The sequence below is a fragment of the Pogona vitticeps genome, chromosome 1 (assembly GCF_051106095.1).
Source record: "Pogona vitticeps strain Pit_001003342236 chromosome 1, PviZW2.1, whole genome shotgun sequence".
NCBI lineage: Eukaryota > Metazoa > Chordata > Lepidosauria > Squamata > Agamidae > Pogona > Pogona vitticeps.
Genome location: NC_135783.1, coordinates 305,806,577 through 305,820,422, shown reverse-complemented (window position 1 = coordinate 305,820,422; position 13,846 = coordinate 305,806,577). Strand labels below are relative to the sequence as shown.

Sequence of the window (13,846 nt, the reverse complement as noted above, 5' to 3'; positions counted from 1 at the left end):
TAGCCAATAAATTTTGTTGTAGAGGACTGGATTTAGACATATGTATCCCTGCAGTCATGGAAACCTAAAATGGCATCAATCTCAGTAGCACATGCCAGTCCTTTTGGTTTCTTGTAGGGGTTTCAAAAGGAAAATTTTGAACAGCAATGCAATATCTGATTGTAATGCACAGGCATAGTGCTTACTGCTGTAGCATAGATAATACTGTTTCTTTTTGTATTGGACACATGCTTTGTTGCTCAGAGTAATTTTCCATGAGATTTAGAAGTCTACAGAGTGGCTGAAAGTGTTCAGAACTAAGCATTTGACATCATAAAAACATAATATTATCATAAACATAATATATCATAAAAACATAATGTTAGAATCCACCCCCACCACAACAGGCATCATGAATTTCAACTAGATTTTATTTGGAGTGATGGCATCCAGGGAATTCCCCATCTTCCACAGCACCTAGATAGATAAAGCTTTGGGTAAATTTGTATCACACACTTTTGAACTTGCTCTGCATTTGATGCTGCTCCTGAATGAGAGTTTTAGTAAAAGGAAATTTGTATAAAACCTTTCCAAGGGGTACCCACGTTAGCCATGGCCACCAGAACAAGGGTAAATTTAAAAGAAAATCTTGAACAAGCAAGATTTACTTTTAAATTCAAACAGGAAACTGGCATTGTTCTTTTGTCCTAAGGATTTCTGAGCAATTAATCTATGACCAAGATAAAGCTGTTTCTGGACTTTCACTCCAATTCACTTCACTTTGATACCCTTGAGTGATTGCCTTTCATTAGCAAGTTACACTTACATAGAAACAACAATACCAAATGTTGCTTAAGGGGGTCTTGTAGGAAAAGTAAAGCTGGAGCCCTTTTCTCACAGTATCTTGTTCAGAACACATCAACAAATGGCATATCAGCTGTCTTCCTTTCAACAAGTCTGTAAAAGGGCCTTTTTGTTTTATAAACTGATTTTTCCAAAGGCATCACATAAGAGCTGATCACAAGACTTTCTGACCGAGTGCCTCTTATTTATTAAGCTTCTGTGTTCCTTTTGAGTTCACAGATCCAATTTCTTGTCCTAGCAATTGCTAGAGAGAGAGTGTGTGTGTGTTTTGGAAGAAAGTTACTTGGTGGAAACTGGACAACATGGCAACATTTCCTCTCAGGAAATGTACCTTACAGATACAACTTTGATCATTCAGCTCTTCCTGCAAAAGCAATATCCAGTACTTTATGAACCATAGTTTTTCAGCATATAGACACCCTTCTGTTAATTTACAACACCATAAAATCAGTGACCATGTAAAGTTGAGTTTCTTCTATAGAAAGCCATAGGCAGTCAAGCACAAAACCTGGTGGAGGGTGGCATCAAACTGAGGGTCATTACATCACATAGAGTGAAGTGGGAAGTGGTGCTGGCACAATCAATTGCACAAAACCTGAACAAAGCAGCTGGAACTGAAGCAAAAAGATGGAACACTTGTTCATAACCTTTGTTCCCCAAACTGTTTTGGACTTCAACCTGCAAAAACTCTTGGGTTTCTGAGAGTCAAAGTCTAAAATATCTGGAGGGCTGAAGATTAGAGTAGATACGTTCTAGATGGGCGGTATATAAATAAATAAATAGATAAATAGATAGATAGATAGATAAATAAATAAATAGATAGATAGATAGATAGATAGATAAATAAATAGATAGATAAATAGATAAATGAATGAATGAATGAATGAATGAATGAATGAATGAATGAATAAATAAATAAATAAATAAATAAATAAATAAATAAATAAATAAATAAATAAATAAATAAATAGCCATGCTAGAGGAAGAAGAAGGCTGATGGGCAGCAATACCAGTATTACCTTATCGCTATCAATCATTAAATTTTATTGCTAAGTTGCAAAACCATTTTTTTACTTGTTCTGCACATCACTTTGGTTCCAAGTTTGGTTCTAAGTTTTTACCCAGGCAAAAGCTTAGACCAGATCAGGAGGACTATCTAGATAGGGTTATCTGAGAATCTGGCTAATTCTCTGTCCATTCCTCCTATATTCCGTACCTTGGATGAGTCACTATAAAGAAGCACTGAATTTAAAACTGATCATTCCCTACTGTCTACGAACAACTAATTATGTCTATTCAGAAGTCAGTCCTTAACAAGATTGGCAACGTAGAATGAATGCTTGGCGCTGCGGTCATACATAGAAATATCCAGCAACTCATTTTACAAACAATATTACAGACGGTACTGTACTCTGGTACTGAGACAAATATTTGAAATTTGTATGCTAAATCACTGTTGTACTCTTGTGGACCATCTCTTTGGGTGGCACTCCCTGGGCTGGCATGAAGATGGTCCTAGTACTTCCCAAAGAGATGGACCAAAAAGGTGGTGTTTTGCTCTTTCTTAATCCTCCTGATTTTAAACATCTACAGTATGTGAAACTGCCAGACGGTATCTGGAGATTTAAGATAAGTTTCATCAATACATGGATGACATACACTCTACATGTCCTTTCTACTATCTGATTAAGGAAAGTAACTCAAAATCTGAATACTGTTTGGAAACAACATTGGAATGGATGCAAACTCAAATTTATTCCAGTTAAGATGGCAGTACTGAAGGTTAGGAAATCCATTAACATAGACAGAGATTTAAGACTGACTTTGAATGGGATCCCTCTCCTCCCCAAAGCTCTAGGCACCTGGTCTGGAAGTAATTTTGGACTCAGTGCTGTCTATGGATGCACTACTGCCAGGAGTGCTGATTTTAACAGTTCTAGCCTAACACAGAGGAAGCTGGCATAGCACATTGGCACACGTCTTGGTTCCATTCAGGTTAGATTACTATTATCAATTCTATATGGTGCTGTCCTTGAAGAAGCATCATAAACTGCAACTAGTAAGATAGACGGCTAGAAGCTTATGGGAGTTACATGTTCAGTTCATATTACACCTAGTTGGTATTACTTACATTGTCTGCCTTTTGCAATCGAGACTCAGCTCAAAGTTTGGGACCCATCTAAACATTAACATGTGTAAGAACCTTCCCAAACCTAATGACAGAGTCTCTGGCCCATCAGAGCAGGTACTAATTGACAATTACTAGGAATAGGGCAGTCTCAGTAGTGGCACCACATCTTTCAGAATTACCTTCCCAAGAGATACATAAGCCTCATCATTGATGACTGTAAGAGCCACCACCTGCAGAGATTTACTTATTCCGATCTGTAGACAGTGCTCAAAAATCATTAGTTCTCCTGCATCCATGTTTTCACAGACTTCTAAGCCAGTGACTTACAACTCTGAGTCTCAAATATTGTTGGACTTCAGTTCTTAAAAGCCCCATTTAGCAAGCCCAGTAGTCAGGGATTTGAGGAGTTCAAAATATCTGGGGGTCTGAATGCTGAGAATTGCTGACTGCACATTGGGATGCAGGTTAAAAACTTGTTAAATAGCTAAACTTGCTTCTGTAAAGGCAAATTTTTTAAAATACACTAAAATGTATATAAACATCATAAAAAATTTCTTCCAATTAATGAAACTCCCATCCATGAAATATTATCATAGCTCTATTTCCGTCCAATAATTCTGATTTCTCATTGCAGTATAGATTTTAAGCAGCTTTGAGGCTTGCCTGCAGAAAAGGAAGTGACAGAGATTGAACACGGTGCATCTGACTCACTACTGTAGCTATAATTTCCTTGTGGCTTCAGTTAGCACTACAGAAGGCCTTTGAGCTAGGAAGCTGTATTTAACTCTTCCAAACTTTTGCTTGCTTAGTTCAGGTTTTCCCTCTTCAGCATTGTGAAAAAATAAGAAATTATTTGTGATGTATATGGAAACCTTAATGTACTGCAAATACATTGCTTGAATAATTGGAGGTAAGGTTTCTGCGGTATTTATTTGAATGTTCCCTCAGCCAACAGAACCCATATTGGGATGTGATGGGAGATGCAGTCCCTCGGTGTCTGATTGGTCACAATTTGCCCAGTCATAGTTTGAATTGGCAGACTTTAAGAAGCTATGACAGGTCAATGTATTGAAAGTTGTGTCCAATCATCCTGTCTACAATTTCTGTTGATTATTTTGTCTTCATCACATATAACATCAGATCTGTATGTTTCTTCAAATAGCATAATTTTGCAACACACCAACTATAAGTCTCTGGACTGAAAACTGAATTACTAACTATATTTTGAATATTTCAGCTTTTTTTAAAAAAAATGCCCTAAGTGCAAAGAGTAGATTGAATAGGACACAGGTTTCTAAACAGTATAAATGAATCAACAATATATATGCAGTTATGCACACAGTCAGTAAATCTGTATTCATTATAGCGAACATGGAACAATATTCAGATACTGCTTTGTTTTACAGAGTTGTTATGATGGCATTCAGAAATACACTGGAAGTTATATTCCAAATGCAAACTACATTCCAAGGAAAGATAAAATATAGTTTTTGTCAGTTTTCTAGGTCTATATTGAAAAAGCAAGAAAAAGATTTCCACAAATAGACAAGATATATTTAAAGAAAGAAACAACAGCTTGACTGTGGAGCAGGACTGATCAATATCAAATGCTACAATAAACAATAACTACTTTACTAACATTGTGCCTTGTAACACAACAAATCCCACTGATCATTTGCATCTTCACTTGCATTTAATATTTTTATTTTCATAAGTAGGCTTGACTGCTAAACAGAGGAAGAACTCTTATTTCATCTATACAGCATATGAAGTGTTTGGCAAATATCCAACATGCCACTATGATTTCAAATACATTTTCCTCCAATTGCTAGAAAATATGTATAATTTTGATGGCATATGTTTGACTTTACAAAATTCTTTAGGACCTGGTCTTATACAAATCCCAAGACAGGGACTTATACAAGACAAGTTCTTGCACAAGACACGTTCTCAGTACTTGTCTTGCACAAGACAAGTTCTCAGCAGCTTATGCTCCACTTTGACTTATTTTAAATAAGGTATTTTAAATACAACTAACCTGGATGCAGTTGCTGCAGTTGCTCAATAGTGCTTTTTTCTTGAGGGATGATTTTGCCAAAATGGTCCACATTGGCACCTTGATAAAGGCCTGGCTGTTTCATAGAAAGTCTCGGATGTCCACATTCAGAAAACCTGGGATGCGGCTGTGCTTCCAAATCCTTACCCGGTGGAAAATTTGTCGTCAAATGTCTCGAACTGGGAGAGTCAATAAACGGAGATTCTTGTTCTGCATCAAGGACAGGCAATGGAAGTATTCTGTGGTGGAGCTGTGGGCTAGGCAGACACGAAGATAAAGGAGAAGGCAGAGGAGACATCTGTTTGTACGTATTAGATGGTGGGTATGAATTATTAAAAACATTGCTAACTGCTACTAAAGATGGAGACAGTGGCCTTTTATCTTCCTGTTTAACATTGATCCGGGTCTGACAAATATCAGGATTCAAATTTATTGGCAAGTGTAGAGACAAATGTTTGTTGTTCTCCTGTGGTACTGTATTTCTTTGCTCTCTTCCCTTGTATATCAGTCCTAGAGGGCTTGAAGTCTGCTGTAATCTCTTCCATTCTGCAGTTTCATCTAACCTGTCACTCTGTATAACTTTCAGCAAGGTTTTATTGACTGCTCCCACAAGGCCACAGGGTTCTTCATGCACCACTTCAGCTACTTCAGTCTTATCAGGTCTGCTGGCTGAGGTTTCTTGGAAAGAGTTCTCCAAAAGGCTCCCCTCTTGCACCCTCATCCCTTTAAGAGTGCCCTCTACATCATCTAACAAACTATGGCTGGAATGTGCAAAACAGTGTCCAAAGACATCATTGTCATATTCGGAGAAAGAAACAGAGAGATCTGTATCAGACCCAAAAGCACCACTGTTCTCAAGCAAATGCTTCTCTTGCCTTGAGTTGTCTGGTACTTTACTGACATCGGATGATAAATTGTCCTTGTCTTCCACATTCTCCTGACAGAGATATGTGAAAGAACTGGTAGAGACATCAGCAGGATATTTGGCAGAAGGTAATTTGCCACTTCCCAGAGACTTTTCTTTTTGGTTTGATGCTGAAGGCTCCGTAACTGCAGGGATCTTTCTTTTAATTTTCTTGTTTATGAAGTCCTCAATGCTCTCTCTTCTTTTGCTAGATTTCCTTGTTTTTTTGGTTTTCAGGGCAGATTTCTTCTCTGTGGATTCTAGAAGAGATTCTTGCTGATCCTTGAATCCCAGATTCGCATCATTTTTGCATTCCACGCTTTCCGAAACCTCTTGCAGTTTTCCATCCTGATTTCCCATTTTGACACCTAAAACGTGGCTCGAACTTAGTAGAGTAGCCAAGAGCTTCTCCTTTTCTGCATTTAGTTTATAAAGCTCGGTGAGAATATCCTTGGTGGTTGTTTGCTTGAAGAAAATCTCTCTAATATTTTCACAGGCCTGACTACTCGATTCGACTGCTGCTGAACTTTCCGTCACTTGGTAGCAGTTACGGAAACGTTTGTTGGACTCGTCCAGAGTTACACAGCCCTTGTATGTGAATCCTCTCACTTTCCCCTTTGGAAGATAGAAACTGACGTAGCAAAGCTCCATAATGGGTCTGTGCAACTGGAGGACAGTATGAGTGCCTTCCATTGTGTCTGTCTAATTAGGCACGCATTTAAAAATTATAAGGTCAATAATCTTGCATGACACACCATGTGATGCAAGAAAAGGAAAGGAGGCATCTGATTAATCTTCCACAGTACATTTTTCCTGTTAAAAAGGAAAAGAAAAGATCATCACAAACAAAGTACAGCTACATGCCCCTCAAAGAAATAAAAGTAACCTATATTTCGGCTCCTTTAAAAAGAATCTAAGATACCGCCTCTTACTAGGAGTGTTATGTGATAACCATTCTGCAGTTATCAATCATGTTCCTTTAAGACTCCTTGCCCACCATCACACTTTTAGTATTTCCATATGCTTCAAGTCCCTCCTCTAATTTTCTTAATTCTTAACACAACATGTTAAGACCTGACATTCTTATGCACATATTTTGGACAAATTCTTAGAAACAGATGCTTGCCTAAGGCTGCCCTGGGCATAGCTCAGCTGAGATTTGAATAATGATGTCTGCATCAAATATCACACTCTTACCCACTACATCAGCACATGTATGTTGTATTGTATACATGTTCTAGAAACTTTCCAGATGCAAAAACCAGAAACCAAACAAAAACAAAATTAATACATTGTGCTACACTACAAAAATTACAGACTACAATTTTTAAAAATAAATAATTCATTAAAAAACACTTAAAACTATACATTAACAGAAAACAGTGCACTTCTCCACTGGGATCACTGGAGACATACATTATGTTATTTACTCATTTAGGAAGCCGTACTTCCTTTCCAAGACTACACTGAATCTTGTGAAGGTACAAAATTCTTCCCTTTTATTAATATATATTCAATAAAAGGTCCCCAGATATTATTAAAATTATTCTACATATCAACCCCCTTTTCCTCTTAATATCACAAATTAGCTTATCATTAAGAGCTATGTATTTTGTATTCCAAATTTCTCTGTATCACCCACTTAACTGAAATTCATATTCAGTTCTTTGCTATCATTAATCTCGCAGCTGTTAATAAATTTGTTATTAATTCTTTAATCTATTCCTACTGTTCTTTATCAAATATTGATAACAATGCTATGTTAGGGTTTACTTCTACATTAACTCTAATATTTCATTAATTTCTTTTAAAACCATTTCCCAAAACTTCATTATATGTTTACCTTCTCACCACATACGGTAATAAGTACCTACTTCTTGGGCACATCTCCAACATATATTATAAAAGCATTCCATTCTCTGTCAGTTCATTTGTTAGTTAACTTGTAGGCCCAGTTCCAAGATGCAGGTAAGTTGCCTTTACAACCCAGAGGGGCACTGGACCCAAATACCTTCCCGCATCAGCCTGCTCAAGATTTGTAATTTTCCACTTAGGCGCTGATGTACAGTCACAAAGGATAGCATTGCCAGTGTGTAACACAATACTACCTAAATGAGGCCCTCAGAAACACCTAAACAAGACCCTCAGAAGAAAGCAGAATGTAGAGCTGAAACAAACATATTACAGAAAAATAAAATAGAGAGTACAGTGGAGTCTTGACTTGAGATCTTAATCCGTATTGGAAGGCGGTTCTCAAGTCAAAAAGTTCGCAGGTCAAATCTGCATTTCCCATAGGAATGCATTGAAAACCATTTGATCCGTATCTGCTCTTTTCCGTCCATAGAAACTAAGGGGAAGCTGCTATTCCGCCTTCGACCACTAGAGGGGGATATTTTTTTCTTTTTTTCTTAGGTCAAGAAAGGTTCAGGGAAGGCAGGGAAAATACAGTCCAGGCAGTACCAGGCAGTCTGAAGACGGTCTCCCAATCCACTCTCTAAATGCTGGCAGGAGTGAGGAAGCAGACAGGCATCCTTTTCACTGGCCAACAGTTAACTGAAAGTTCAAATTTTGCACTTTCCCTGCCTCCCACGTGGGTTTTTTCAGTTCTTAACTCAAATCTAAGTATGTAAGTCAAGTCAATATTTTCCTATGAGAGTGGTTCTTAAGTCAAAATGTTCTTAACTCAAGCCATTCTTAAGTCAAGACCCCACTGTATAAGTGAAGTCCTGACAGATGAGAAGGATTGTTGAAGAAGTGAGTCCTGCAAGGATATAATTTGTCACCTATCTTAAAATGAGCCATGAACCTAAAAAAAAAAAAAAAAAAAAAAAAAAAAAAAACAGCCCTATAACACTTGAAACTTGGACTGTTGCTAAACATAGCTGGCTTTACTAAGCCTCTGTGCTGCAAGGTCAGAAGACCAGCAGTCTTAAGATCAAATCCATGTGACGGAGTGAACTCCTGTTGCTTGTCCCTATGAAATAGGTTCGTAGGATTTTATTATGTATCTTATATTGTTCCTGTTTTATTCGTGTAAGCCGCCCCGAGTTGACTTTGTCTAGGGGGGCGGGGTAAAAGTCCATTAAAAGTAAAGTAAAAAGTCCCACCTCCTGCCAACCTAGCAGTTCGAAAGCATGTAAAAATGCAAGTAGATAAATAGGTACCACCATGGTGTTCCGTGTCTAGTTGTGCTGGCCACGTGACCACGGAAACTGTCTTCAGACAAGCCCTGGCTCTATGGCTTGGAAACAAGGATGAGCACCATGCCCTAGAGTTTTGACACAACTGGACTAAATGTCAAGGGGAACCTTTACCTACCCTTAAAATAAATACATGGGAAATTGGCATGAGTGACAAAGGGTTTAAGGAGGACGTCACCCCTCCTCTCTCACAGACTCATACTTTCATTTACAAATGTGACATTTAAGCACAACATTTATTACCTGCTAATATTGTATCTGCTTGGATATATCCTTAATAAAGTCTGATGTATGAGTGTGCCCAGGCAGCACAGCAGAAACCAGAGACATAGTCAATTATATTAGATCTCTTCCTAATTCAATTTCTGCAAGAGCCATGCGCTTTCTCTTCCATACACTGTGCTCTTGGAGTACACACTATGCTGCTGCTTTAATCCCATGTACCTCAGAGCACTAAAGAAAGTCAGATACAACTGCTTTTAGGATGAAGGATCTAGAAGAGGTGGTGGTGATCATATCCCTGTACAACCTTTCTACAAATAGTGATAGAGGCAGCATAGCTTCTCATTTCCATTTACCATAAACGCCAATACTACTAATTTCACAAGATGCCTAAGAACTTTCTAGATCGGAGTGAGAAACCTTTGGCAAATCAGATGATATGAACCATGATTCTCACAGCTCCTTAGTGCAGTAGGACCACCTTATCCTCAGCATCAGTATCCACTGATTGACTTATTTGTGGTCTGAATATATCAAAAATACTAAAAGAAAAAAATCCAGAAAAAAAATATTTTCACATGCATTACCAGAACTGCAACTAGAGGGAGTCAAATACCATGCTATGAAAAATACATAGCAGTCTCTAGCTGCTTAAAGCCTTTCCTCTTGTGGGCTTTTTCCTAGGGGGCTCGAGAGCATTATATCCCCATCATCCAGGTGGAGGTGACTGCATGGCTAGCAGTGGAGAGGGAGGCACGTCTTTCCAGATTGTTGATGAAGACAGGAAGGGTGTCTGGTTTGGGGAGGAAGATGTCACCACTAGAGTGGTCCTCGCTTGACCAGATAGGCAGGATATAAATAAAATAAATAATTTTGCTGGGGGTAGCTGCCTGTTTTTTTCTTTTACCGTGCTATGTGCAGTGGTGCCTCGCTAGACGATGATAATCCGTTCCACTGAAATCGCTGTTTAGCGAAATCATTATCTAGCGAAAAGCATTTCTCCATTGGAATGCATTGAAACCTGTTTAATGTGTTCAAATGGGGAAGAATCATCGTTGTCTAGTGAAGATGGGCCATAGGATCTTTGCTTTGGGAACCGCTGATCAGCTGTTGAAATCGTTGTCTTGCGAAGCTTAGGTCCTGAAAACACCTGTTTGTGAGCACGGAGGGAGCTGTCAAAATTGTCGTCTAGCGAAAATCGGTTTGCAAAGTAGGTACCAAATACTGTCCAGTGAAATACCCCATGGGAATCACTGTTTTGCAAATCATTATAGCAATCACAAAAAGCCAATGTCTAGCAAAAAACCTGTCATGTGGGGTAACTGTCTAGCGAGGTACAACTGTACAGTGTTTGCTATTATCCACCTTTTCAACATCTTTGAAGCCTCTCATTTCTTCAGGGGGTACCATGCTGGGATCATAGGTTTCCTCCGTACTCCCTGCTAGTTGGCCAATGGGAGTGTTCCAGCTGGTGAGAGTGGCTTCTTGCCTAGCAGACCAGAGATTTCCAATCTGCTTTGATGGGCAAGTATATAACAGGCTGCCCAAGCCTCTCCCCAGATGGCCAGCAAAGGGCTGAGCTGATGAGCACTGGGTGAGAGATGGATCATCTGATGCTAGAATGTGTTCCTCATGCTGCACCAAGGTTATTACTCCAGCTGTAATTCAGCTGTGGCATTTTTATCGCCATCTCTACCTTTCATCTTCAATAAACTGTTACTCTTATATGGTCTGTTTTTCTTCTCGGGGGAGCTGAGATGGCAGAACGGGAAATCTCACCGGGGTCCACAAATAACAAGCACTCTACAGTCTCCACAGGTATGAGCACTGATTTTTAAAGAAAAGTTAAAGCCTAAACATTCAGCCACATTAAAAGTCAATGATGTGTCATAGCAATGCAATTAAAATACAATTTACTATTGTCCTTTATGCTATAATCATTCTGTGCTACACAGTGATGCAAGTCTATGAATAAGATTGATCCAATCGCAACACACCAGATGACATTCTATAGAGATTTCCTGGAAAAACCATTCTCCCAGTTGTATCACCAGTAATTTTTAGGACTAATAATCTATCAGGGGTAAAAATTGTTCTAGGAAGTGACAGAAAATTTAATAATCCAGACTTTTTCTTCAGGAGTCAATACTGTAGTCTGTTCATGGCTATTTAATACTACAGTTGGAAATAAATTCTTACAGGTATTAGTTCCAAGGTATAGTGGGTAGTCTCTCTCTCTTATTCTTACACAAACACTGGCAAAAATCCAAACTGCTGGGTTCTAGTGCTACTGACCTAACTGTTAGCTCTGGGTAAAATTACTTCTGACTTTACACATTGGAACCCATGCTTACAGGTAGTTCATTTAACTTTTCCAGATTTTAAAACACAGTTTCCTTTTCCGCAACAAAACAGTGCTTATTCCCACATCAACGTCTTTTGCATTAACAAATAGACACTCCATTCTACTCCTGTAGTCAAGAAGGCAATAAACACTTGCAATTCTAATGGTTGTTGTGGGTTTTTCGGGCTCTTTGGCCGTGTTCTGAAGGTTGTTCTTCCTGACATTTCGCCAGTCTCTGTGGCCGGCATCAGAGACTGGCGAAACGTCAGGAAGAACAACGTTCAGAACACGGTCAAAGAGCCCGAAAAACCCACAACAACCATTAGATCCTGGCCGTAAAAGCCTTTGTGAATACATATTTGCAATTCTTCTCACCCTGGACAGTGGGAAGAGAAACATCAGTTGTGTCACAAATTATGTCTGTACAGCAGGCTGTCTAAAGGGGACCCTTATGAGTGCATTAATTTCTGAATCTATAACTGCATCGCTTCACCACTGAGAACACATGAGCTACTGAGTCCGTGAGACAAGCTCCCCTTGGTTCTGCTACCATTTTCTGCTTCCCTTCTGATGCTCCTTAGACTGTAGATCAATGGTTACCAACCTTGGGTCCCCAGGTACTTCGGGACTCAAACTCCCAGAAATCCTGGCCAGCACAGCTAGTGGTGAAGACTTCTGGGAATCTTCGGGATTCCAAGGTTGGGAGCCACTGCTATAGATATTAGATTCCTACCAACTTTTTCTTGTAGATGTTTCCTGAAAATGTCACGTAGATTGTAAATTTTGATGGAAAGTTTTAAATATTTATTCTTCAAAGCAAATATTACATGGGAGAACAATCACATTGTTTCACAATTATCCAAGTAAGTTTACTTAAAAGCTACTTGGAATTTATATAAATATTCTAAAAGAATATAAATATAAATATAAATAAGAATATAAATATTCTAAAAGAATGTTTGGTTTAGCCATCTCATTCTTTATAAAAAAGCAAAAGTGAAGCTGCTGCTTATACACCACCCTATAGAGCTTAAAGCACTCTATGGGTAGTTTATAATTTAATTATGCCGGCTACATATTGTACCAATCTCAGAAGGATGAAAGGCTGAGTCAACCTTGAGAGAGCTATCTGTATCAGCTTCACTAGAAGCTGCTTCCCTCAGAGACATCAGACCACGAGTGCATTTCCATTAAACCACCTGTATATACCACAGTCTCTGGTTCCATCTAGCCACCGGTCCCAGTAAGACATATTAGGAACATTTATTTCTGATGACTTTTCTTTTTCAGATAGAGGATAAGTGACACTGAAGTTACTGACCCTGTGGATATGGTTGTCCTGGTGAATAATAAAAGCACATGGTAAATAATGAAAGGCAGACAGATGTAAGCACTGAGGGCTTATAGTAGTACTCTTAGTCAAATTATTGCAGTATAGCATTTTCTAGCCAGCATAGTTATGAAGTGTAATATGGACTCCATACAATAATTGTGTTCAAACATACAGAAATGGGCAGATGAAAAGATTTCATCTTCTTTTTCTATATTTATTCAGATAACTATCTGTTGACAAAAAGTGTAATACAGTGGGGGCTTGACTTGAGAACTTAATCCGTATTGGAAGGCGGTTCTCAAGTCAAAAAGTTCGCAGGTCAAATCTGCATTTCCCATAGGAATGCATTGAAAACCATTTGATCCGTATCTGCTCTTTTCCGTCCATAGAAACTAAGGGGAAGCTGCTATTCTGCCTTTGACCACTAGAGGGGGATATTTTTTTCTTTTTTTCTTAGGTCAAGAAAGGTTCAGGGAAGGCAGGGAAAATACAGTCCAGGCAGTACAGTACCAGGCAGTCTGAAGACCGTCTCCCAATCCACTCTCTAAACGCTGGGAGGAGTGAGGAAGCAGACAGGCACCCTTTTCACTGGCCAACAGTTAACTGAAAGTTCAAATTTTGCACTTTCCCTGCCTCCCACGTGGGGTTTTTTCAGTTTGTAACTCAAATCTAAGTATGTAAGTCAAGTCAATATTTTCCTATGAGAGTGGTTTGTAAGTCAAAATGTTCTTAACTCGGGCCGTTCTTAAGTCAAGACCCCACTGTATTGCCACAGAAGGTGTGCATTAAACACATTAAACATTCTGGTTTGGG

At 38.8% G+C, this 13,846-nt stretch overlaps 1 protein-coding gene across 1 annotated transcript in view; it reads right to left on the bottom strand.

Annotated features, from left to right (window-relative positions):
- Positions 1 to 13,846, bottom strand: part of FMN1 (formin 1) — a 240,870-nt gene that overhangs the window by 204,110 nt on the left and 22,914 nt on the right. Inside the window, exon 2 of the mRNA XM_020806176.3 lies at positions 5,013 to 6,747. Within this exon, the coding sequence (XP_020661835.3) occupies positions 5,013 to 6,627 (1,615 nt within the window). The 5' untranslated portion in view covers positions 6,628 to 6,747. The remainder of the gene's footprint in view (positions 1 to 5,012; positions 6,748 to 13,846) is intronic.